The 27,879-nt window shown below is 35.5% G+C and overlaps 1 protein-coding gene across 1 annotated transcript; it reads right to left on the bottom strand.

Annotated features, from left to right (window-relative positions):
- LOC118763197 (coiled-coil domain-containing protein 63-like) lies at nt 1-27,879 on the bottom strand. The gene is made up of 8 exons (XM_036502661.1): nt 27,752-27,879; nt 23,577-23,766; nt 16,052-16,171; nt 11,868-12,049; nt 10,970-11,157; nt 5,510-5,793; nt 4,617-4,865; nt 1-213 (listed from the first exon to the last, which is right to left on the bottom strand). Exons 1-8 carry the CDS (start codon nt 27,877-27,879, stop codon nt 115-117), a joined length of 1,440 nt encoding a protein of 479 aa, XP_036358554.1. The 3' UTR covers nt 1-114.

Raw genomic sequence — 27,879 nt, 5'->3', positions numbered from 1 at the left:
CTACATTTAAGATAGAAACTTACAACTGGAATCTTGTATTTTATCCAGCTAACCAATGGGGGTTGTTGATAAACTTACTAGATAAAGAGTACTCATGAAGTATAAAAGTATTTTTCATTCAAAATTTGGTGGAACCATGCTCAAGAAATTCCATGAATTTTCTGACGGCTGGAACAACTTGTTGTCTTCAAACATCTCTCTCTTTTTTTTATTCTATAATAAATGGGAAAAGACAAAAGAAAACACTATAACCATAATAATCAAAATACTTCATTTCATAGTTCAAAAAGTAAATCTATTAATATCAAAGAATTTGTAATAGTTTATGTTTGACTACAACAGAGGGCCCTACATGGGTTGCTTGCAAACCCTAAGGGTGCAAGATCATATTTCAATGGGGGCAGTAAAGAGGGAAAATATATACTTTACCTCATTAATATCACTTTTTACAATGAAATTAGTAACTCTTAAAAACAATTTTATTCTTCCAAGCACACCAAAAACTATGTAGATTTAATCCTTAAGAGATTACGACCAAAAGAATGTATCATCATTCTATTTGCAATAACATATTTGTCATCATATGGATTCAGTTCTCTTTTGTACATCAAAACAAAATCTAGGAACCACCTAAATCCATAGGCAGACATGCCTATTGCAAACCACAAGATGTTCTTTATAAAATCATAAATTAGAAAAACAGGAACAAAAATAGTTATTGAATTTTATATTTAAAAAAATGACTGATTCCATTAATCATAGGTTTTTGTTGTTTTTCTTTTAGTCAAAATTTCAGTAAAAAGCTTATATTTTTAGATCAGTTTGTTCATCAATTGTACTTTATGTGTTTCAATAAAAAAATAACAATAAATAAGTTATCGGAAAATTGAATTTTTCTTCTTCAAATATGCTATAACTTTTGTAGGGGAGCAAAAATTTAACTAATATTTTCTATGCCTGTCTTTTTAGTACTTCCAGACTGGTGACACAGTCTCTCTAAATCCCACTTACCATCTTGAAGTTAAGAAGAATACACTGGAAAATACTCTTGGGCTGGAACATCATTGAAAAGTTAATTTGATCAGGGTTAACATAAGGCTAAACAATAATAACAAACAAAGTAAAAATCTAGAAGCGAGTGTCCTTTCTGTAAGATACCAAAATGCCTGCCATCAGGTAAAAGTTCATTATTAGCAACAGAAACCATATTTGTTCAGAACAGCATTTGGTATATCTTACTTAAGATGAATATACAATAAGAAAGCCACAACACTGTAGTATTTGCCTTGAGAAAACATCTCATATAGACATGTATATGTCTACAATTGATTTCAACTCAAGACCGATGAAATACTTGTCTAATAAACTACCCACTCAGCTATTTTACTTTTATTTGAATGCACACAATATAATGTAAGAAATTTACCTCAGTATTATCTGTATCAATCATAATCAAACTCCTAATTGACTTAATTTGACTTAATCTCAGTTGAATTAAATTCTTTAATTGCAACTAAAATAACTGACAGTAAATTTGTAAGATAATGAATTATTTCTCCACAGTATAGTTTCCATTATATTTCTATTTTGAACATTCCATCAAGTCTATATTTCCAAACAAACTTCTTAAAATTTTACTGTTTTCAAATCAAAATCTATGTTAACTAAATGTTTGTAAGACACTGATTCTAAGTATTCCCAAAAATAGCAACATACATCTTTCTGATTTGTATACTATCGTTTAACATACTATTACAGTTTCAAAACCATAAGTATCGAAACAAATTAATTTTGCTTTATAGACAAATAATTTTTTATTAATTTTGTCCGAATGCAGAAGCTGTGCAAGCGAGTGAGAGCAATGCAATTGAAATTCCTCTTGAACAGTTGAAGTTAATAACAGTCCGAAAACATGTGCAGTGAGGGTTACCCAGAGGGCTGATGTTTTAAAAAGGAATGGCTAGGTGTAATAATTAATGTAGGGTCTAGAAGAAAGACACAATATGCATGGTGAGAGGGGAGGAATAGGTCTGATGGACCTAAATGGAGATGACATGAGACTAGTCAGTTCTAAAAAGTAGCAATATAAAAGGCAAATGGAGAAGATACCATGACTATGAGCCAGATGTTAGCGAACAACCTCATACCAATCAGGTGAATAGCAGATTTTTTATGCAATCTAAAATAACATGTATGTAGCAGCATCACTATCCTAAATGTGAGAATAGTAACCCATTGTGAATCTAAGCTGAGCTTTGTTGAGGATGAATAGTTGTTGGGCAGAGGGAGTGTATTTTCTATCCTGGCCCAGTAGAGAAAAGCCAGTCTTTGCAATGTTGTAGACCAACATTTGCCAGGAGAGATCCTCAGTAATGGTAAGTCTTAGCATTTGTATTAGTATTGATTGTTCTAAATGCATTCTGTTTAAACATACTGGTGGTACAATTATCCTTTCTTGATATATAAAATAATGGTACCATTGCGATAGTGAAAGAGACAAAATCAGCATGGCTTTATTGAAAATGTCTACACAGTCTCTGAGTCAGTGTAGGTTAAGTGTGAGGGGTCTAGATTGCATGCAGATGATGCCTGGGTACAGAGGAAAATTAGAGGTGAATGAATGGAGGTGTCACTACACAGGAGTGGGCTTTGTTGAAGGTTATTCTCAAGGAGATCATTGATGCATAGAAAAATGTGTGAGGTGGTACAAAACCAAACTCAAGAGTTAATAGATTGTGATTCTGAGAGAGTTCCATCAGCCCACACCATGGTGATTTGTTGATGGAGATCTCTTGTTAATTCAAGAAACAAGAGATGGATGAAGCACGCAGACAGTTTTATCAAGGGATTTGCATACCAAATATGGATGGAAACTTTACAGCAGTTAAGGGGGCCAATAAAGGTTTCACTGAATTTATTGAGGAGAAGAGCCCATCAGATTTATTTTTAACAGCAGTTGCTATCACACCAGAGATATTGGAAGTATGTTCTAGAGAATGATATTTAGCAATGTTAGAGAGATTGGCCATCATGGGAATAGGACCCACTATAGTATGTTTCTAAAAATCAGGATATATCTTTGTAGAGAGAGAGAGAGAATGGGAAGAGTTTAATGAAATTAGGTGTGTTGTTTTGAGAATGGAAGGAATATTCAGAAGAATAATGGCTTTGTTGAATTGAAGTGAGTAGAGGTTCTTTTGAACAAGATATGCATAGGTGCATGGTAATAAACATAGTGAAGGGAATACAAATAACTTAAGAGAATATATACTTCCTGTGTACTATATATATAAGACAGTATATAAAATCCCCAAAATCTTTAAGCAAAGACTTTCCAAACTTTAAAGTGTTCACACAAACAACAGAAAACTGTGCGTAAATAGAGCAGTGGGTAGTGCCTAAACAGAGTAGAAAATGTGACTTGTGTATAAATAGTGTAGGAGTGATTTAACCACACATTCCCAATATGCATTATTTCTTTACTATATCAGTACATACATGAAAACTAAATCCTTAAATCATCCATTGATAATTATCTTGAAATGCTGGTCACCTCCCACTAATACACACTTGGCTATTGAAATCATCTCCACTCTAAAACAGAAAAGGAACATTATCAGATTTAGAGAAGAACATAGTGTTGTAAAATACACTTATTAGATAAAGTAAACAGTAGGATCCAAGGAAACTAGTGAAGGTCTATGTTGGTAATTAATGAATATGAAAAGTTCAATGGGAGCTAAATGAGTTTACCAAATGGAAGAGGAACTGTTTAATGTAACACAGTATCCTTTGTTGAAGAGTGAAAGGTAATACCCATCTCTGACAAAGGGTACCCTCCTGAAATATTAGTTGCAAATTTCGGCACAAGGCCAGCAATTTCGGTGGGGTGTGCTAGTCGATTACACCGACCCCAGTGATGAACTTGTAGTTATTTTATCAACCCCCAAACGAATGAAAGGTAAAGCTGGTCCCAGTGGAATTTGAACTCAGAACGTAAAGACAGACAAAATGCCACTAAGCATTTTGCCCTACATGCTCACGATTCTGTCAGCTTGCTGCCCTACTTTCCTGAAATGTTAACTACCATATTTAATGGCATATAAGATGCAATTTTTATTAAAAAATATCTTAACCCTTAAGTATTTAAACCAATCATATCTGGCCCAAATATTCTACCTGCTTTATGCTCAAAATGTCAAAATCTGGCCTCTTGCACCTACCCTACAATCATCATCATCATTTAACATCCACTTTCCATGCTGGCATGGGTTTTGCACAGTTTGACTGAAAACTGGTAAGCAAGGGAGCTGCACCAGGTTCTGATCTGATTTGGCAAGGTTTCTACAGCTGGATGCCTTTCCTAATGCCAACCACAATGTAATTCTAAAAATATACAATCATTACATTGAAATATCTCAAAACTACAAGATAATGTATGATTGATTCAAGACAATGTGAATTAATAAATATTAAATTTGAGATAGCAATCTGAACACTAAAGGGTTGTTAAATAGCCCCAGGTTCTTATATGCAAATTTAGGCCTTCATTATTTCATTGTTTAATGTATTTATACAAAATATTAAACACAAAATATGTATTGCTTTAGCATTACCGAAGTTTCTAAATACTGGTTGATATATATTAATTTTGAGACTTTCTGATCAATTCCATTCATGAGATGTTGAATGGCCCTTTCATCAGTTTTGGAATCATTTGATAAGGAATCTCTTCTGAATGAAGGACACTGAAGAATGTTATATAATGACTCCATTCCATGGTAGAATTCTTCAAACACTTTCCTTCTTTCAGTCAGTGAATGTCTTTGCTTGTCACAGTGCTCAGTTGATTTTGAAATTTTGCCCTGTTGCAAAAAAATAATGACATAGTCACATAAAACTATTAACATTAAAAAAAAAAAACATATTTAATTCTGTAATTTGTCATTGCCTCCATGAAGTCCAACATTCGAAAGGTATATATGTGTGTGTGTGAGTGTGCATGCATGCATGCTTGCATGTGTATGTGTACTTATATACGTCTGTATGCACATATATTTGTATATGTGTGTATATGTATATATATGTATGTTCGCATGTATATATATATATATATATATATATATATATATATGTATGTATATATGTATATAAAAATATGAGAGAAAGAAAATGGATTTCACGAGACTCTTTGTTATTCACTATGATCATTTCAATTCATCATGCACCAGTCCTTCATGGATGAGATGCTGACATCAGGTAGCCAAATACTATGAACAGGCTTTAAACAGCATACTAAAAGACGTATACCCACATTTAAGATTATCACTTGTGTGTGTGTGTGTGTGTGTGTGTGTGTGTGTGTGTGTGTGTGTGTAGCCGTTCAAAAATTATATTGAAGTAATATTTCATTTCCAAATATTTTGCCTTCCTTCAATCACCACAGACTTTGTCATCACTCTTCATACAAGTATTACACACAAAGTTAAAAATAAAGTCATTCTCAAACCTTAACACAAAGAATTTTATCCTCTTGCTTAGCTTGCTTGCCTTCACTGATCTCTTCCAATTCTGATATGTTCTGACGTAATTCTCTGATGCTTTCTGTTAGATTTTCATGCTCTGCATTTTGTTCATTAATATATTTAAAGAGAGAGAAATTCTCTTCTTCATTAGCCTTAAAATTACTGATAATTGACTCAGTATCTGTTAATTCAGTAATTTCTTCAATTCTTCGAAGGGCTTTATCATATATTTCAAGCTGGTGTCCTGCTGTAGCAAAGTCTTTCACTTCTGAAATCAGGAAGTAACTTAGTCATTATTATTGAGTGAGAGAGCAGTGCATGCCATCAAAGTGACACTGGGGTAAAATATACGAAGCCCAGTATACCCATCATGACTACTCGTCTGATAAGGGAACACCAGGCACGTGCATCACAACCATATGTGCACGACATGATGATCTCATATCAAGATAAACAGTGCATGACCTTGCAGGTGGGGCCCAGTTAGAATTTTCTTCTGGTCGACTAGCCCATCCCGCTCAAAAGGTCTCTGAATAAGGATTGTTTAAGGATGTTGAACGAATCACCCATGTTTCCAAACGTGAATTATCCAAACCTCCAAGAATTCCTTTGAACACATGGCTATGATGCTCCCCCACTACTTCTGCTTGTGGTCGAGTAACCCATCTCGCTCAAAAGGTCCCTGAATAAGGGTTGTTTAAGGATGTTGAACGAATCACCCATGTTTCCAAACGTGAATTATCCAAACCTCCAAGAATTCCTTTGAACACATGGCTATGATGCTCCCCCACTACTTCTGCTCATGATCAGAGATGCACATATCGTCAGCCACTAAGGGACATGGTCAACTAGTTAAGGTCAAACAACTGACAAGCAAATCTGTGGTATTGAGCAGAATATTCGCTGTAGTAACCTAGTCATTATTACTATTATTATTATTATTATTATTATTATTATTATTGAGTGAGAGAGCAGTGCAAACTCTCAAAGTGACACTGGAATACACATATACAAAACTCAATATACCCATCAGTATACGGTCTGATAAGGGTACACTAGACACATGCATCACAATCATATGTGCATGACATGGTGACCTTATATCAAGATAGACAGCATATAATTTTCTTCAGGTCGAGTAGCCCATCCTACTCAAAAGGTCCATGAATAGGAATTGTTTAAGGATATTGAACAAACCACCCATGTTTCCAGAAGTGAATTATCCCATGACTATGATGCTCCCTCACTACTCTTGCTTGTGATCAGAGATGCACCTATCTACCACTCCTTACACCACTACAACTATAACAACAGTGACAAGCAAGACAAAGAGAACATTGAAACACACACAACCTCTATCACTACAATACAATAGAAAGAGTAAACAATGAAGCATGAGCTTTGCAAACAAAACGAAAAAGAGTTCATGAATGCATGTAGAAAACTACAGACTACAGAGAGTCAAAACTATTGAAAAGGTTGCAAGATGCAACGAAAATTTTAGGAAAATAAAAATAAGAAAAAAGTGGAAATTTTACCGGTGAGTGTGTTACACCATAAGTGTGTTACATCATAAGAGTGTGTTACATCATAAGGCACAAAAAGAAAATGACTCTCCCCAGACACAACAGAATATTCTTCAACGCACGAACTCATATAAAGAATCTTGCAAACCAAATTCAAAAACGAAATACAGACAGTTTATTTATTAGAACAAGAGCTAAGAAATGTCAAAACTAATCTCATCAAAAATAATAATATAATTTATTTAAAAATACAACAACTCCAAGAGGAAATCCAATGGAAAACGATGTTATGTAAATATGACAAACTCAAAATAAGGTGACTTGAGCAAGTGAGGTAGGCTCACCTTGAAGTGTCTTAAAGTAATCTGGGAATAAAACTTCATTGATTGTGGAAGACACTTTGCAGAGTTAAGGTGAGGTTTCAAGCCAAAAAGGAGGCAAAGGAAAATTTAATAACTCTAAGGAATGAGGAACAGCTCATGATTCCAACACATATATATTGATTGGAGAGTTATAGAGATAAGGGAAGTTGCGGTACCAGCTGAAGTAGATATTTCCTTGCTGGTAGTGGCTGAATTATAAACCATAGAAAATACGACAAGTATTTTGCAAATCCACAAATTAGAAGAGGAAGATTGATCAGGCATAGAAATGGAACTAGTAATTCAAACAAACTAAGAATGCATGATGGCTATCCTTGACTTACTCAGCCTCCCAAAATGGCCTACACCTTTTCATAGCAGAAGAGAGCAGAAAGCTGAGATGCTATATAGGTGGGGACACAAACCATCTAAGAGCTTTCTATCCATTGATTTCACTGCTACATGAACATCAACAACAAAAGCAACAGCAGCATCAAAAGCATTAGTACCAAGAGCAGAAGCACCAAAAACAGCAACAGCAGCACTGAAAGGAACAAAAACATAAACAGTAACAACAGTAGGTACCGACACCACAGATCTGCAAACAAATATTGCTCACACCACCGACCTAAAGAGATACTAACACACCAGCCAACCAGATTACAAATATAAACAGATATATTCAATTACACCGATATATCCATTTCCCATACCATAGATATGATTCAATGTGGAAACTTGCCTTGTGAGGCTTCCCAGAATGGATACTTGTCAAGGAGTAGAGGAAAAAACTGGAAAACGAAAAAGCTGTATCAGACCAAAATAAAAAATGAACAGCTTAGATGAGATGATACAGAACCAATAAACAAATATACACCCACATTTGTAAAACTAGCACCACCACAAACACCCCCAACATTAATACAACAAAAAATACAACAAATGAAAATATGAGCCAATCCACACCAATGGCATAAACAGCATCACCAAAGCAATCTAACAGGAGCGCCATCAACCACAAACAGAGACTCAATAAAATATATACATCAACACAAATATTACTCACAATGACAATATCACACCAGTACATAATATCCTGACTTACTGAAATTATAAAAACAGTCGAAGAAACTTAAAATAAACTGAAAGCAAAATATTCTAAATGAAAGGTAAATTTTTGAGCGAGTATGAGGAAAAGGCTTTATAAAGAACTGTTTGCAGAAGCACACACAAATAACTGGAAGAAGAGAACACCTGTCCTTCCACAGAAATGAAGTAGGTAGTCCTTCTCACTTTCCTCCTACTTGTTGAATATGTCCATACTCAGAATAGGCAGTATGAATGCACATGGCCAGGGATCACCTTGGAAACAGAGCTGCTCACTCAATGACCTCAGAGTACATGATACAGATGTGACAGTTATCAGCAAAACGAGAATTTCTGAGGCATGGGCCTTCATCTTACCTTCAGTGGCTACAAGTTGTACACATTTCCAAAGCTGCCAGGAACAAGTGGCAGAGTATCAGTATTGTTTTGAAAAGGGTTGAACCTTGAAATATGGACCATTTTCATGAACCCGGAAGGTAAGGTAATGGTACTGAATATAATCAGTAGTGAATGCCATTCTTACAGATTAGTAGCTATGTATGTCCTGACAAATTTGGGGAGACCAGATTCCTTTGAACATTTGGATGCTTTCCTAGGAACATCACACTCTCTAGTGCTGACAGGTTGCTGGAGCTGTTTATTTTAATTGTATACAGGGATTGCATGAACAGTAGGTGAAAAAGTCTTGCAAACCTGCTCAGATGTTTCCAACTGAATAACAGGTACTGACTGGATTTCCCAAATGTGCCATTGTGGTCATGGACAAAGCATAGACAAGAATAGCATAGGTTTCCCACAAATTTGTGGTGGTTGACTTAGACAGACCTCATAGGCATGACCCTGATTACTACTATCTGAATGTATCTTTCCCAGAATGTTAAGTTTACAGAGACTAGATTAGTGAATTAGTTAAGTGGGCATTTTGATAGGAGCAATTGTCAATACTCAACATTCTTGTCTGAGAGGTATGGCAAACTGTTGAGGTAATCCTCAAAAGTCACAGTCTCAAGCATACAACTCCTCAAAACTAATTCTGCAGAGTGCGTGGGAGTGCATAGGTGTAGGGGTGCATAGGCATAGAAGTACATAGGTGTAGGAGTGGCTGTGTGGTAAGTAGCTTGCTTACGAACCACATGGTTCTGGGTTCAGTTCCACTGCGTGGCACCTTGGACAAGTGTCTTCTACTAAGGCCCCGGGCCGACCAGAGCCTTGTGAGTGGATTTGGTAGACGGAAAGTGAAAGAAGCCCATCGTATATATGTATATATATATATATATATATATGTATGTGTATATGTTTGTGTGTCTGTGTTTGTCCTCCGCCCCAACATCACTTGACAACCGATGCTGGTGTGTTTATGTCCCCGTAACTTGGTGGTTCGGCAAAAGAGACTGATAGAATAAGTACTAGGCTTACAAAGAATAATTCCTGGGGTTGATTTGCTCGACTAAAGGCGGTGCTCCAGCATGGCCACAGTCAGATGACTGAAACAAGTAAAAGAGTAAAAAGAGTAAAGAGAGTGCTGCTGAAAGATTGCATTCATCAGCCAGGAATCAGAGAGCACTCAGCTTCTTTGTTATCGTGCTGTGCCTCTGCCATCCAGGCCCAACGGTTTCAAATTTTGGCCCAAAACCAGCAATTTTAGGGGAAGGGGCTAGTTGAATACATTCACTCCAGTGCTTGACTTGTTCATTATTTTATCAACTCTGTAAGGATGACAGTGAAGGTAATCTCAAAAGGAGTTGAACTGAGAACATAAAGAACCAGAAGAAATGCTGCATTGCATTACATCGAAAGTGTTAATGCTTCAGCCAGCTTGCTGCCTTGATAATAAAAACTAACTGGACCTGTAAATATTTCATGGAATTGATGGTAGATTTATTGGGTTATTTTTGAAAACTTTATCCAAAAAACCTTAAAGCATAGCCAGTGTTGTGTCTGTATCAAAAGATAGTCACTCGTCTGCTAGTCATCAAAAAGTGAAGGAAACTGGAATACGATGATTACTTAATGCATTTTAAATATACACAGGAGTGGCTGTGTGGTAAGTAGCTTGCTTACCAACTACATGGTTCCGGGTTCATTCCCACTGCATGGCACCTTGGGCAAGTGTCTTCTACCATAGCCTCGGGCTAACCAAAGCCTTGTGAGTGGATCTGGTAGACAGAAACTAAAAGAAGCCCATTATTTTATTGACCCTGGAAGGATGAAAGGCAATGTCAACTTTGGTTGAGTTTGAACTCAGAACGTAAAGCCAGAAGAAATGCCACCAATCAGTTTGTCTAGCATGCATACATACAAACATACATACATACATACATATACATACATACATACGTACGTACATACATACATACATACATACATACATACATACATACATACATACAGTCACCCTGAAATGTCAAAAAAAACAAAGAATGGTTTTGTTTATCGTTGTGTATCTTACCTTTCTTTAAGGAAATAGTCCTATCTTCTTTCAGGCAATGATGTGTTTTGGTCTTTTTGGAAATGAATTCTTGAAGACTATCATCATGATGAATTTTTTGGTCATACTTACGAATTTCCAGTTGATGTTGTGAAAGGTCTTTTGTTTGGCGTTCTTGCAGACTTATGAGTTTTATTTGTGCTTCTTCTCTACATAAATAATAATATTAATAATAATAATAAAAACAACAATAACAACAACAACAATAATAATAATCACTTTGCAACAAGTATGAATTTGACAAACCAAAAAATTGGTACAACCACAAACTTGAAGGCTCTGTCGAAAATAGACAATTTGGCTCCAACATGCTATCAATTCTGCCAGCTTGCAGCTTTTAGTTTCAAATTTTGGCACAACCCCAATAATCTTAGGGAGAAGGGTTAGTTGATTACATCAACCCTTGTACTCGACTGATACTTTGTTTTCCAGGAAGGACAAAAGGTAATGTTGTCCTCAGCAAGATTTGATCACAGAATTTTAAGAGCAAGATGAAATATTGCTCCATGTTTTGTCCAATGCGCTATTGATTCTGTCATCTCACCACCTTAATAATTGATACATAAATGTACGCTATTATGAAAGTGCTGTTGTTGGCTAACAAAGGGCCCTGATAGCGAAGAAGTAACACAGCTGGTGGGAGAAGCAATAGAGGTGACCTGCTCTGGGTGACACTTTCTGTGGGTTCAACACTTGTGGGTCTGTGTAAGCCTCTATAGGGGCATATCTAGGTATGGGGTGGTAGACTCAAGCACTTCCCTAGACGGTGCACACTCTAGCTACTCTCTTATCACCAAATTGTTAAAAAGATGGCCTTGCAATAAATTGAAGAGGGTTAATTACAAGTTAAACAACTGACCTTTCCTTGTAAAAATGTGTGGCATCAGAGAGCATGGCATTCCTATCTTTGCGTATGCTATTCAATTCATTAGACATCCGACTATAAATTTGTTCGTAAGTTTTCCGTTCTTGCCGAATGTTATCAATTTCTTTTCTCAACTTGATGTTGTGAGATAGCTGCTTGTGGAAGTATGCCATTTGCTGTTTCGAACAAAAAGAAATGGATTAGCAAAAGAAAGAAAAGAGAGAGTAAGAGAGTGAAAGAGACAGACAGACAGAGACAAAGAGCTGATATTAAATGAAACTGATGTGAAACATTGCTTAAGATTTCATCGTGGTAGAGTCATAACAGCAGTCATTTAAAATACATATGCACTGTTTTATATTTATATTTTACTGGTTTCAGTCATTGGATGACGGCCATGCTGGAGCACTGCCTTGAAGGGTTTGGTCAAACAAGCCAATCTCAATGCTTATTTTTAAAGTCTATCAGCCTCAGTTGCAGAACCACTAATTTACAGGGACACAAACAACCAACACTGATTGTCAAACGCACACACACACACACACACCAGCAAGTGTATTAGTATATATATATATATATCGACAGAGCGTTAGTACCTTGAGAGAAATGTTGTACCTAAGAAGCATCAGTTGTTGTGTGCAAGAGAGACGATTGCGCTGGTATGGTCATGTGGCGAGAATGGATGAAGATAGGTGTGTGAGAAAGTGCCAATCCCTAGCAGTTGAGGGAACCCATGGAAGAGGTAGACCCAGGAAAACCTGGGACGAAGTGGTGAAGCACGACCTTCGGACGTTAGGTCTCACCATGGAAATGACTAGAGACCGAGACCTATGGAAGTATGCTGTGCGTGAGAAGACCCGGCAAGACTAGTGAAGCCATAATCCGTGGCCCCTACCTGGGACGTAGTCAGTCCACCTGTGCATATCTTCCTTCTTGTGACACTTGTGAAGACCTGTTGAGGCAAGTGAGAATCGAATCAAATCAAATCAAATCAAATCGAACCAAATCAAAATAGATGAACATCAATGGAATTTGTATCCTTGTGGTACCAGTGCCGGTGGCACATAAGAAAACCATCCGAACGTGATCGTAGCCAGTATCGCAACGACTGGCCTCCGTGCTGAGGGCACATAACAAACACCATCCGAGCGTGGCCGTCCGCCAGCCCCGTCTGGCACCTGTGTCGGTGACACATAAGAAAACACCATCCGAGCGTGGCCGTCAGCCAGCCTCGTCTGGCACCTGTGTCGGTGGCACATAAAAAACACCATCCGAGCGTGGCCGTCTGCCAGCCTCGTCTGGCACCTGTGTCGGTGGCACATAAAATCACCCACTACACTCTCGGAGTGGTTGGCGTTAGGAAGGGCATCCAGCTGTAGAAACACTGCCAGATCTGACTGGCCTGGTGTAGCCTTCGGGCTTGCCAGACCCCAGTTGAACCGTCCAACCCATGCTAGCATGGAAAGCGGACGTTAAACGATGATGATGATGATGATGATATACTAATACACTTGCTTGTTGTACCTACATCTGTCTTCATCTTTTGTTTTTCTGTAAATTTGAACTATATATGATTTTCAATACCTGTTATAATTTGTAAAAGACCAACACAGTTAAACCCTATCTCTTTTACTCTTTTATTTGTTTCAGTCATTTGACTGCAGCCATGCTGGAGCACCGCCCTTAGTCGAGCAAATCGACCCCAGGACTTATTCTTTGTAAGCCCAGTACTTATTCTATCGGTCTCTTTTGCCGAACTGCTAAGTGACGGGGACGTAAACACACCAGCATCGGTTGTCAAGCAATGCTAAGGGGACAAACACAGACACACAAACATACACACAAATACATATATATATACATATATACAACAGGCTTCTTTCAGTTTCCGTCTACCAAATCCACTCACAAGGCATTGGTTGGCCTGAGGCTATAGCAGAAGACACTTGCCCAAGGTGCCACACAGTGGGACTGAACCTGGAACCATGTGGTTGTAGAGATATTGCAAGCTACTTACCACACAGCCACTCCTGCGCCTACGTGCAATAATAAAAATCTTCAGTGAATTGCTCATGATTATTGTCAGTTACTTCTTTACATAGCCAAAGAAACACATTTTCTTTCATCAACTCAACCGTTTATCAACTCAGATCAGCCAACAAAACCCACTTGCAACAGTTTCAAGTTGCCATAGGCATTCCATTTTTATTTTTCGTTTAATATTTTGTTCTATAAATATTACTTTAATGGTTTATATGGTATAAATAAAATGTGATTTTCTTCTCAATGACTTTTTACCTAGCAAAAAAACTGTAACTTTTTCTCCTAAATGCCATCTTCTTTATGACAGAAGGGTGTAAGCTGCAGGAAATTTGGTTGATATTGCTGGGAGATCAAGTGACCAGATTAGGACTTACTTATAGCAATTTATAAGTTAGTGAATCAACAGTCAACATAACATCTACTTACAAGACTTTTCTTTCTTTCTTTCTCTTTTTTTTTTTTCTCACACTTGCTCAAAACTGTGGTGAAGGGTAAAGAAAAGTGAAATGCTAGTTCATACCTGATATTTTATTGATATGTAAAGGATTTAAATTCAGAGTATGGAAGGAAAGAATTACATATACTGAAAGTCCTTTCACCTAGCAATCATAGCAAGTCCAGGTAAAAAAAAAAACTCACCACATGCAACTACAATGGCCATAAGCAAACCCTTTTGAGAAGTGGGCCACATGAGATATGGCTTATAAGGTGGATTGCACTAAAAAAAGATTTGAAAGCAAAGTTTTGTCAGGCATGCCATTCAGAAAGCCCCTACATGCTGCATATTGCCCTGACTAACTAGAATGGTTTTATACCTTGTGTATAACTCAATGTGAGAACCAGCCACAAGACTATGAAAGAGTTTCTTCTTGACCTCAGCTGGGATATTCAATTTAGTCATCAGTACTAAATGTATACTGTACAGGTAAAAACACAATACTGTGTAAGATGTTTTCAATCTGTACATGTCATGTGTTGTCAATAAATGACTGACTTAAATTTTTTGTTTCTTTGCCTTATTTTAATTAATAAATTGAATTAAAGGAACTGCTTTTTTTTTTTTCACGTATATGTAATGCTATCATATATAAATTGTGTTTAAACCATATACTGTCAGTTCATAACTGATTTTGAAATATTTTTTGCTTTATTACTTTTACTAGTTTATATTTAATTTAAATGTTACTTTTTTCCTAGCTAAAATTGTAACCTTTTCCTGTGACTTATTTCTAGATATTGTTATGATTATCCCATCTTTTTTTAAGACAGTAAGATGTAAGCAATGGAAAATCTGGTGAATATTTCTAGCAGATCAAGAGACCATACTAGGACTCCCTCATAGCAAACTTAAGTTAGTGAATCAACTACCCATAAACTATTCACATAAAGGATTGTGTTTTACAGAGGCACAAAACTACACCTTTGGTGGAGGGGTATAGTAAAGTAGAAGTTACTACATAGCTGAAATATATTTTATCAATCTCAAAGGGATAATGCTTCATTACCAAATTTTCTGTTGAAATACACTGCCTTCATTTTAATTATTAAACTAATGAAGAATTTAGTCACATTTACTTTGTCATTATAAAACTAGTATTTTAGGTGGTAAGCGGGCAGAATCAAAAGCACATTGGGCAAAATGCTTGCGGTATTTTGTCCATCTGGATGCAAAATCTGCCAGGGTCAATTTTGATTTTCATCTTTTCTGGGTCGATAAAATAAATACCAGTTGAACACTGAGGTCAATTTAATCAATTTAGCCCCTCTCCCTAAACCTGCTGGCTTTGTGTCAAAATTTAAACCATTGTTAAACTGGTATTTGGGACAGATATCCAATTTTTTTAATTTTCTTCAAACCAGTTGAAGGTTCTTCAATTCCCAATGAATTGTTTTCAAATTTTCCATACAAGAAAATTTAAAGGAAGGTTTCATATAAGAACACTTTAAGCAAGAATTTTGTATCATAGAAACAGCAGTGGTTTTGGGCAGGATAGTATCAAATGGGTTCGTCAGAACATGGAGGGAAATAATTGTATACTGAAAGACATTTTGCCTGGCAATCATAACTAACCATACAATTTCTAACAAAAGAATATATTTGAAAGAAGAAAAGGCAATAATAAAAGAGTAATGACCCTTTGTAAACGGTCCTCTGTGACATTCGCACGTCTTTCTAATGATTCCTGTTTTGTGAGTTTCGGATCCACTTCTGATATTTGACGCTTTAAACCAGCTGATTTTTGACAACTATTGATCTGTGGGAAATAAAATGCACTGATTTGAGATTTGATCAACAAATAATCAGAGCAATATTTCTCAAAGTTAGTTCCAAAAAACCACAAGGGTTTAGTGAAAATAATTTTGTTTCACAAGATAAAAGCTAATAAGAATTTATTTCATAAAAAGAACAGTAGTGTGTGTGTGTGTGTTTATATGTCATTCTGTATATCATATTTAACATGGGTATACTGTAGAAAGCTACACAACTGCAGTATCAGACTCAAAAGAGCATCTCGTGTATATATATATATATAATACATACATACATATATACATACATATATATATATATATATTACATATATATATTATAATATATATATATATATATATATATAATAATATATATATATTATAATATATATATATATATTATATATATATATATAATTATATATATATAAATATATATATATATATATATATATATAAATATATATATATATAATAATTTATATATAAATATATATTATAATATATTATTATATATATATATATATAATTATTATCTATATAATATTATATATATATATATAAATTATATTAAATATATATATATTTATTTATATATAAATAATTATATATATATATATATTTATATATATATATATATATAAATATAGATATAGATAATATATATATATATATATTTATATATATATATAATATATAATATATATATATATATATATAGATATAATATAAATATATATATATTATAATTAAAACGATATAATATATATATATTTATATATAAATAAATATTAATATATATATATTTATATATATATATATATTATATATTTAATAATATATATATATATATATATATATATTATATATATATATATATATATAATATATATATAATATAAAAATATATATATGTAATATATAATATATATATATGTATGTATATATGTATGTATGTATATATATATACACGAGATGCTCTTTTGAGTCTGATACTGCAGTTGTGTAGCTTTACAGTATATATATATATATATATATATATAAGAAAGAATATATAATTTTCAAAAATCAAAAGGAAAACAAACAAAAGAAAAACAAATATGACTAACTTGCAGGCCTGCAACAGACGAAATGGTCTGATAACGAAATTGATGTTTAATAAAACACATGGCTCTCTCTTTCCCAAACAGAAAATCTAAATGTCTTGTGTTTGAATGAGATTGCCGAAAAAACATCACAAGTGGTCAACACACGATCCCACTGCGCCAGAGACTCTGCACAAATAGTGACTGCATCTTCACGCATCTACCCGGCACTAGACGCATTACCGGCCAAGGCCAAAGCACGCATCCCACAATAACATCAACACCACCAAATAGTAAATTGAAATTCAAAACACACACAACTCGGAGTCCCAAAATCTGCCGGTATTCCCAACGTGAGAGAACATGTCTACTGAGTGACTGTCCCTTCACTCATCTTCCAGGGACCCGACGCACAAACAGAAACGGGGCCTCAAGCCAACACACAAACCTGAATAACAATAAAAATAGAAACACACCATGCTGCAGTAATGCTGGTCCAGTCTTTTCAGGAAGACACAAAAAACAACAACAACAAAAGTGGAAACTACAACCCTATCCAACAGTGCAACCACACCTCCAGCCAAAACTGCTCCCTAAGCAGGAAATTGTTTTTTAGCCATGTTGAACATGGCAAAAGAGATACACAAAAACTTCTAGCCATCACTCAACACCATCCTATGCTATTACCCCAGTGCACCAATTCCCCACATTGCTGCCACTAACACACACAAAAAATCCAAGCCCCCTGCAACATCAAAACCAGCCACTACACTAACCTCCACATTCCTACTCAATGCACAAGGTGTCAGCCCTTCCATCAATGCACAAAATGGAAGGTCCAATTCATTGAAGACTGGGTTGGTACCATTCACACCACATCCCTTTCTTCATTCTCACTGAGACCCACCTTGACAACTCCCACTTGGAAGCCGAAGTGAGAGTGAAGAATTTCACAACCATCCGCGCGGATCGTATCGGCAGGAGGAAGGGTGGAACTGCCATTTTCCTGCATGATTCATTTACAGCAGATGGAAATAGTATATTCTCCAACGGCTACTGTGAATCAGTCACCGTGCACAACAAAGCCAATGACCTGACAGTAATTGGGCTCTATACGCCCGCCCCAAACACCCATACTGTGCTTTAAAGAATGCCTCAACAGCATTAAGTGCTTTATTCAACAGTGCCATTCTAGCAACATACTCATGATGGGAGACTTCAATCTACCTGTGTTGACTGGACTACAAACTGTTTGAAACCAAGCACTCCCGCCTCAACCGCTGACAAAGAAGCAGCAGAGTCACTTTTCGACTTGAATGAGTTTTTCTTGTCCCAACTTGTCCTTGCACCAACAAGACATCAGAACATTTTGGACCTAGTGTTTAGTAACCACACTAACACTATACATAACGTTACAGTGGAAAAACCCTTCTTTCAGACCATGACATGGTTCTCTGTAACATGAAATTCCACCAGCCGAAAGCTATCCTAGTGACCTTCCTCCAGCCCACCCCATTTGACAACATGGATCTCCATAAAGCCAACTGGGATGCAATCAGGAACGAGCTATCAAATGTTGACTGGTCCTTTACACATACAACACTCTCCACCAACCATAAAACATCTTGGCAGATCTTTGTAGACACCGTCACAGACATATGTGCAAAACACTCCCCACCAAGACCTGTGAACAAAAAGTGCAGAATCCCCCAAAACAGAAAAACCATTATCAGAAAAATAAAAAGAACAAACAAAAAAATTAACAAACTAAAGTACTGCCAACAGCAACACACACATTCGACGGCTATCGCACTGCTTGAATCCAAAAAATATAACCTCCAACAATGCATGAAGACCCTCATCAATAACCAAAGATCAGCTGAGGAGAAGTGGGCCATTGAAAAAATCAAACTCAACCCCAAAGTGTTCTTTTCATTTGCGAGGAAACGCAGGGTCACTGTCTCCACTTGACGAAACTGGCACTCTCCAAGATAATGCCAAATCCATGGCCGAGATACTGCAGAAACAATACTGCTCTGTTTTCAGCAATCCTGATATGGCCGATCTGGGCTGTATCAGTGATGTCAACCCCCAACACACTATATCGGACATAACGTTTAGTGCCCCTGATGTCTTAGCGGCGATAAACGAAATAAAACACAATTCAGCAGTAGCCCCGATAGGTTCCCTGCTTGTGTCCTGAAGGTGTGTCGACACCACTTGCATCTCTCCCTTGCTAATCTGTGGAGAAACTCACTGGATGCTGGCTATATTCCAAAAAAACCTTCTGTCCCAGTCTGTTCCCCAGTTTTCAAAAAGGGAAACAAGTCCCTTGCAGTGAATTACCGTCCGATCTCACTCACCTCTCATATCATCAAGGTATTTGAGAGGGTGGTGAGATCTCGAATAATCCAATTTCTGGAAAGCAACAGACGGCTGATCTCCAACCAACATGGGTTCCGTAATGGAAGGGACTGCCTAACGCAGCTCCTGCATCACTTTGAGGACATTTTGAGAGCTTTGGGAGAGGGCTCCAACACCGATGTCATCTACCTTGATTTCAGTAAGGTCTTCGACAGGGTCGATCACAAGATCCTATTGAAAAAACTATCCAACATTGGTGTCTCTGGAAAGTTACTGAATGGATTAAGTGTTTCCTGACAGACAGATCTCAACATGTTGTAGTTGAAGGGTAAAATCAAGCCCAGCCAAAGTCAGTAGTGGCGTTCCGCAAGGCACTGTGCTGGGCCCACTTCTTTTCATCATTTACATTAATGACATTATGACATCATCAAGCACAGCAACATAAAATCTTGCAGATGACTCCAAGCTACAGAAGGTCATAATGAGGCGAGTGACCGGACATGCCTTCAGTCAGATCTACTGGCTGTTATCCAATGGGCAGAAAAAAACAATATGCTGCTGAATGAGGATAAATTGAGCTAATCCACTTTGGAAAAGAGGATGCCCTGAAACTCCCATACTCCCTTCCTTCAGGTGAAACTCTCGCGGCGTCCAACAACATCAGAGACTTGGAGTATTGTGGACAACAACGTAAGCTGGGCACTCATATAAACACCAAAGTTGACATGGCCCGCAGAATGTGTTCCTGGATTCTCAGAACTTTCCAGTCGAGAGATATCCACCACCATTATCCTTCTCTTCTCCACTTTTGCCCGACCCCACCTTGAATACTGTTGTCCACTGTGGTCTCCCCACACAATACAAGGTATCATAAAAGTTGAAGCACCTCAAGGGCAATCACCAAAAAGATAGATGGCATGACAGGCCTCGACTATTGGGGTTGGCTAGAAAAGCTAAAACTCTATTCTCTCCAACGTCGTCGTGAGCGCTACATCATCTGCATGATGTGGAAAATATTCCATCAGCATTGCCCAAATGATGTTGGCATCACCTTTAAGGTACATCCAAGGCTTGGGCCCCGTGCCATCCGCCCAAAACAAAATCGCACTCTCATCTCATAACAACAATACGGCACAATTATTCACCTCAATGGCCCCGCTCTCTTTAACATTACACCAAAACACATTAAAACAGAACTGACCCTATAGGGTTCAAGAAGTCTTTGGACAGATTCCTTCAAGAAATCCCGATAAACCCCCTACACCTGGATATGTCTCTGTAAACAATAACTCTCTACTTGAGTGGCCATAGTGCCCAAATTCTGACTTGAAAGACTTCACCAGGTGTGCTTTAAGTTAGACATGGCCTGGGCCAATAATGGCCGAAACCTATCAAAGTATCAAAGTATCAAAGTATATATATATATATGTATATATATATACATATATACATACATATACACATACATTTATATATGTGAGTGAAGGGAATGGAAAAGGTTGTTACATGCTAAACATGTTTCAAAAGACTCACTGAATACGTATTATGTAACTTTAAGGAACAACATAAGTGTTCATTGTGATGTGGATGAATCAATAGGTGTTCATAAGCTATTGATTCATCATATTTGCTTGTATAATTGGCAATCCTAATGAGCTGACACATTATGTATTACATAATCTTTTGCATGTTGTGCATACTACAATACACACCTGACTGTACTATCAGTATATCACAATAAAAACTCTTAATGAAACAATTGTAGCAGTACCAGATAACCCACTAGCCTGTTTTTATTATGTTTTGATGCCACTCATAAAGTTCTGCTCATCTTTGGATACTACTGGGGTAACAAGTAACCAACATTATCTGTGGAGATATATATAATATTATATACACACACACACACACACACACACACACACACACACACACACCACACACACACAACACACACCATATATATATATATATATATATATATATATATATATATAATTAGAAAAAAACACCTTTTATCAATTCAAAATGAACAATTAAATTACACCATCTAGAAAATAGATGTGAGATATGTAGAGATATGGCATTTATAGATCCATTTTTTTGGCAGAATGGTATATAAGATTCCAATACCTTATGAGTAAAATCCTATAGTATTTAAAATTTTAAATACTATTGGATTTTACTCAGAAGGTATTGGAATCTTATATACCATTCTGCCTAAAAAAATGTATCTACAAATGCAATATCCCTACATATCTCACATTTGTTTTCTTTTATGTCCTCCACCTCACTCTCTATTTTATATCTTATCTAAATGAACTATCTCTTAACCATCCTCTCGCACTGTCTCCAATGAAGGGATATAATAAATATCCTGGAAACAGCTGTAAGACCTTCTATCTATAAATGTTCTAAAATCTACACAGCCTTGGTTTTTTTATCTCATTATGAAAAAAAAATTCTATATACACACACTGACATATGACCAATGTTGAACCCCTTATTCACATAATCACCGAACCTGGAACTTAACTACGGTCCATCTATAGCACTTATTCAGCATTACCTGCCATCTTTGGGTCTCAATGACACCATTACCTCTCATAACCTATATATATATATACATACATCTAATATAGGATAAAATTTTTCGAAAAACTTTTATCAATGGCCAGCATATTAAAAAAATACCTTTAACGGTTAAATTTATAAACAACTTATAAACAAGGGCAAGAGAAAAAAAATTCTAATGCCAAATATGCCGAAAATAGACAAATTGTCAATAACCATATAATTTATCACTATTAAAATGTGTCTCGAAGTAAGCCGACAAAAATTTCTAAAAAATTCCATTATTACCATATTGGTCCCAATTTCAGAGTTAATTCATAAGAATTTTCTCCTCGTCAGCGATAAATACGTAAGACATAAATGAAATACTTACTCATACCCATGGAAAAAGTTATAAGTTATATATATATATATATACACATATACAGTGTATGTTTATGTTTATATAAATGAAAGTATGTATGTATTTTTAAGTATCTGTATATACATGGTGGGGGATGAATTTTCTGTCTAAAATATTTTTATTTCATTTAATATCTTATTAAAATTAAAATGGCAGAGTTTGTCAATAATAAGCTCTACATATGAGTTAAACAACATTCAGAAAATCAAAAATGGCTCTGACAGAGAAGTAAGTTTGTGGACACTAAACTAGAGAGTAGTATGTTTAAGATATAGATGGAGAGGTGTTGGGTTTCAGTTATTGAGAGAACACTCTTGTGTTGGATATAATTTAAGCAGGATCTTTCTACTATAAATTCTATATTACACTGACTTCAATATATTCAGTCAATACATAGTCAGGTTGTGGAAATGTGTTTTTCTATGCATGCTTGCATGCACACATCATCATCATCTTCATGATCATTTAATGTCTGCTTTCCATGCTAGCATGGGTTGGACGATTTGACTGAGGACTGGCGAACCGGATGGCTGCACCATGCTCCAATCTGATCTGGCAGAGTTTCTACAGCTGGATGCCCTTCCTAACACCAACCACTCTGAGAGTGTAGTGGGTGCTTTTACATGCCACCAGCATGAGGGCCAGTCATGTGTTACTTGCAACACCCATGTTCAAATGGTGTTTTTTTATGTGCCATCTGCACAGGAGCCAGTCCAGCAGCACTGGCAACGACCTCACTCGAATGTTTTTCCCATGACACCAGCACAAGTGCCAGTTAGGTGACACTGGTAATGATCATGCTTGAATGGTACTTTTTACAGCACACATATATCTGCATATGTATTTATACTCTTAGAGAACATACATGTTTGTGTGAGTATGTATATGTGTATATATATATGTTACATGTAATTATGGATAAAGATTTAATTTTGTTCAGTTCAGACATGTGTGAATATAGTAATACAAGAGGTTACTTACTTCTTTATCTAATTGGGTGATAATTTTTTTAGTTTCCAAAAGTTTTCGCTGAACATTATCATATGTGTCTGCAAGTTGATATAAATTCTTATGAATCTTCGAATCAGCTTTCTCATATCGCTCACTTTGCACTAATTGCAGTAATAATTTCACTTCTTCGTTATCATTCTTCAGTTGGTCATGTTCAGTTCTGAAACATTGTAAATGTATCTGCTAAAGAAGTTTTATGTTCTTGCTATATGCATACAATACTGACATATATTCGTACATATATGTATCCACATGCATCTATGCATGTATGTATGTATGTATGTATGTATGTATGTATGTATGTATGCATGTATGTTTATGTATGTATGTATGTATGTATGTATGTATGTATGAATGAATGTATGTGTGTATTATGTATCCATCTATCTATCTATCTATCTATCTATCTATCTATCTATCTATCTATCTATCTATCTTTCTATCTATCTATCTGTCTATCTATCTATCTATTTCTCTCTCACTCTCTCATGTATATGTGTGTGTGTGTGTGTGTATTTGTGTATTAAAGCTACCATTGGTTTCATGTTAAAAAATATCTTAATATCCTAAAATTGTTTCAAGTCGATCACATATGGAAGGATGGTGTTCATCTCCATTTTGGATGAAAACTCCCGAATGGAGATAAACATTATCCATGTGATCGGCTTAAAAACTTGTTATAATATTAAGAAATTTTTCTTAACATGACACCAATGGTAGCCTTAATACACAAATAAGGAAATTTTATCCAACAATGCAATGTTGAGCACTCATTCTCATTGTTCGACAGTTATGTGTGTATATATATGTGTATGGTGTGTGTGTGTGTGCGTGTATGTGTATGTATGTATGTATGTATGTATATGTATATATATATATAGAGATAGATAGATAGATAGATAGATAGATAGATAGATAGATAGATAGATAGGTAGATAGGTAGGTAGGTAGGTAGGTAGGTAGATAGATAGATAGATAGATAAAAGTTAAGGATTCAAGTGGATCAGATCCTTAAACAGTAAAGCACCAAGGTCATGTCAATAAGACCACTACAAAACAACATTAGAGGAATATATACATACATAACAAAGTAAAGACGGATTTATATTCCAGTTGCATGTCCAATCACAACCATCATACTGAATATACCATGACTTTCAAGACTGAACCTAGGTACAAACACTGCATCAATTGTATTATACTCAATAGACTTCAGATCCATGTTAATTGTAGGTTCTGAGTTAGGTGAATGAAAACAAATAACAACATATGGATAGTGGTTCACTCCCTACAGCTGTTTCAGGTGTGTTTTTTTTTATTGATGAAAAGAGTTGTTACAGCATGTGAAAAAAATACATTTTCATCAGGTGAATATACAGGGGTTGGACAAAATAATGGAAACACCTTAAAATTTCAAGCAAATGAATTTTAATATGGGGGAGGACTGCTTTGGCAGTAATTACAGCTTGAATTCTACAAGCTATGGACTCATACAAAGTTTGAATTCTTTCCAAAGGAGTTTTATCCATTCTCCAGCTAAAATAGTCTCCAGTTCTTGTAGTGATGATGGTGGAGGATATTGACTCCTTACTTGTTTTTCTAAAATGCACCATAAATGTTCAATAATATTGAGATCTGGGGACTGTGATGGCCAGATAAGATGTTCAACTTCACTACAATGTTCCTTGTGTCATTCAGTAACAATTTTAGCTGTGTGAATTGGTGCATTATCATCCTGAAAGATTGCATTTCCCTCCGAAAACAGTTCCGCAACCATAGGATAAATTTGATCAGATAAAATGTTGAAATAGTCTTGACCATTAATTCTGCCATGAAGGGAGACCATTGGGCTGGCAGATTTCCAAGACATAGCCCCCCACCCCTGAACATCACAGATACTCCTCCATTTGTAACAGCTGGAGAAAAGGCAGTCTGGGTCAAATGCTTCTTTTAGCTATCTCCACACGTATACTCGGCCAGTGGTTGGAAATATGGTAAAGGATGACTTGTCTGAGAAAATAACATTCTTCAACTTTTCTAAGGACCAATTCTGTAGGTTTTTACTCCACTCTAAACACTTTGCAATGTTTGTTTTTGAAAGTAGTGGTTTTCTGATAGCAGCCCTCCTATGAAATCCGGTTTTGTGCAGCTCCCAGCAAACAGTTTTTGAGGAAACTGTGTTCGTGAGGTGGTTATTAAGCTCTGCAGTAGTTTTGGGAACTGTACTTTTGTGATTCTTTCTAATAATTCATGTAAGAGTTCAACGGTCCCTATCTGAAAGTTTTGGTTTTCTTCTGGAGTTTTATTTTGACAAGGTGGTATTTCCCTCTTTCTCAAAGGCTGTCATTACTTTTGAGACAGTATTTCTTGATACACCAAACATTTCAGCTGTTTTCATTATGTTAGCACCTGACATACGAGCACCAACAATTGAAGTCCAATAAACCTGTCATTTTAATGAATTTCAATTACCATTTTCTGATGATATCTGAAAAGAAACAGCAATTTTACCAAAACATATTAAGCAACACTAATAATAAATAAAAAACATAAAAATAAACAAGCTTTTGATAGTTTTATAGATATGATGCTATGATGCTAGGTGTTTCCATTATTTTGTCCAACCCCTGTATGTATATACATGCATACATACCTACATATATATATATATATATGTATATATATATATATATATAATATATATATATATATATATATATATATATATATATTTGGATTAACTTTATATGTATATATATATATGTGTGTGTGTGTGTGTGTGTGTGTATATATATATATATATATATAAAACAAAGTGGAGTTGTGGGGTACCGCATGAGTGGAATTATATACGAAAGAAGGTTTGAAAATGCAATTTAATAGATGTTTATTTACTTTACCGGTTTCACTCTTTGGAAAAAGATTGTCAAAAGTAACATGTGGAAGTTTGGTTGCGTTAATTATTGGTTGTTGCAAATTGCTACATTACATATATACAGTCTTTGGTAACAGGGACATGTTAAGGACATAAAAAAGTTCAACAAGTTCCTTAAAATATTGGGCAAAAAAGATTACATAAATAATCGTTCTCAAGGACATACTTAAGATAGTTTCCAGAAGGAATTGATATTGGTATTGTATCTGTATATTCAAACATGCACAGAATATTGGTTGACACAGAGTACTATAATCCATATATATATATATATATAATATAATATAATATAATATATATATAAATTCCATGCTACTTAGAGTTTCAAAGCTAATGAAGCAAAATTTGAATTTCCACTGCCTGATGATAAGCTTCAGGAGATTTGGAACTTGAAGTAGCACGGAATCAAACTGTTTTGATCCATACATGTAACTCCCAATAAATGTACTGGGGTACTCTTCTTTCAATTGTCCATTCACTCATGTATATATATATATATATATTGGTAGATCAGTAGCCACTACACACATTTTTCTCTCCTTGTTTTTATTGGGGTTTTTTCTGTGTCCTTTTCTGTAGAAGAGCGTAGACTTGAAACATAAAATTTTTTTTATACATCTGTTTGTTTTGTACACCACCTGTCTTCGTCTTATTTTGTGAACTCTTCCCCAATATATATATATATAACTTATTTTACTTCTATAGGTTTGTAATTTGTATTGAGTGTAACTTGAAACAATTATAGGTTTAATTAACAATATATTAATAAATTAATTTATATCCATTTAAACTCTTCATATTTTTACTTAATGATATTCAATATTTGTAAAATACTTATTTATATTGAAGAGCTATTTCGCAACAATATAAGTTAATAAACCAATGTATCTTGAATGAAATCATCCCTTTAAGAGGTTAATATATTCTCACAGTGACTATATATATATCCACACCATGTTTTCATGGAAAATGAAGTCTTCATGTTTGTATATTCAGGGAGGGAATTTTGGTGTCAAAATCCATTCATGTTTAAATTATTAACTTATGATTGGATTTTCAGACTGGAGATCTAACCAAATAAGAAGAGGCTCCTCTCTAAGATCATAATAGAATAATGGCACTCCTTCCTAAACTTTTAATATTCATTCTCTGGAACTTACACAATACCTTTGTACACTTAATTATGAGAAATATCTCTTTCAATACATACACTTGTTTCCGAACAATATTTCTGATTTCTTCCATAGTGACTCTCCTTGTGTTACCCAATATTCTTAGCTGTTTCTGCAGTTTATCCATGTCTGAATCCTGGCTTATATTTGCTATATCTTCATCCAT

The sequence above is a fragment of the Octopus sinensis genome, linkage group LG1 (genome assembly GCF_006345805.1).
Source record: "Octopus sinensis linkage group LG1, ASM634580v1, whole genome shotgun sequence".
Lineage (NCBI taxonomy): Eukaryota > Metazoa > Mollusca > Cephalopoda > Octopoda > Octopodidae > Octopus > Octopus sinensis.
This window is presented reverse-complemented; position numbering and strand designations above follow the sequence as displayed.

Bases quoted from the DNA above. Each gene is read 5' to 3' on its own strand.
- LOC118763197 (XM_036502661.1), bottom strand. From the start codon at position 27,879: ATGGATGAAGATATAGCAAATATAAGCCAGGATTCAGACATGGATAAA. The intron at 16,172-23,576 runs GTAAGTAACCTC...TATTTCCCACAG, and splicing joins TCACCCAATTAGATAAAGAA to ATCAATAGTTGTCAAAAATC. The intron at 11,158-11,867 runs GTCAGTTGTTTA...TTATTTATGTAG, and splicing joins ACACATTTTTACAAGGAAAG to AGAAGAAGCACAAATAAAAC.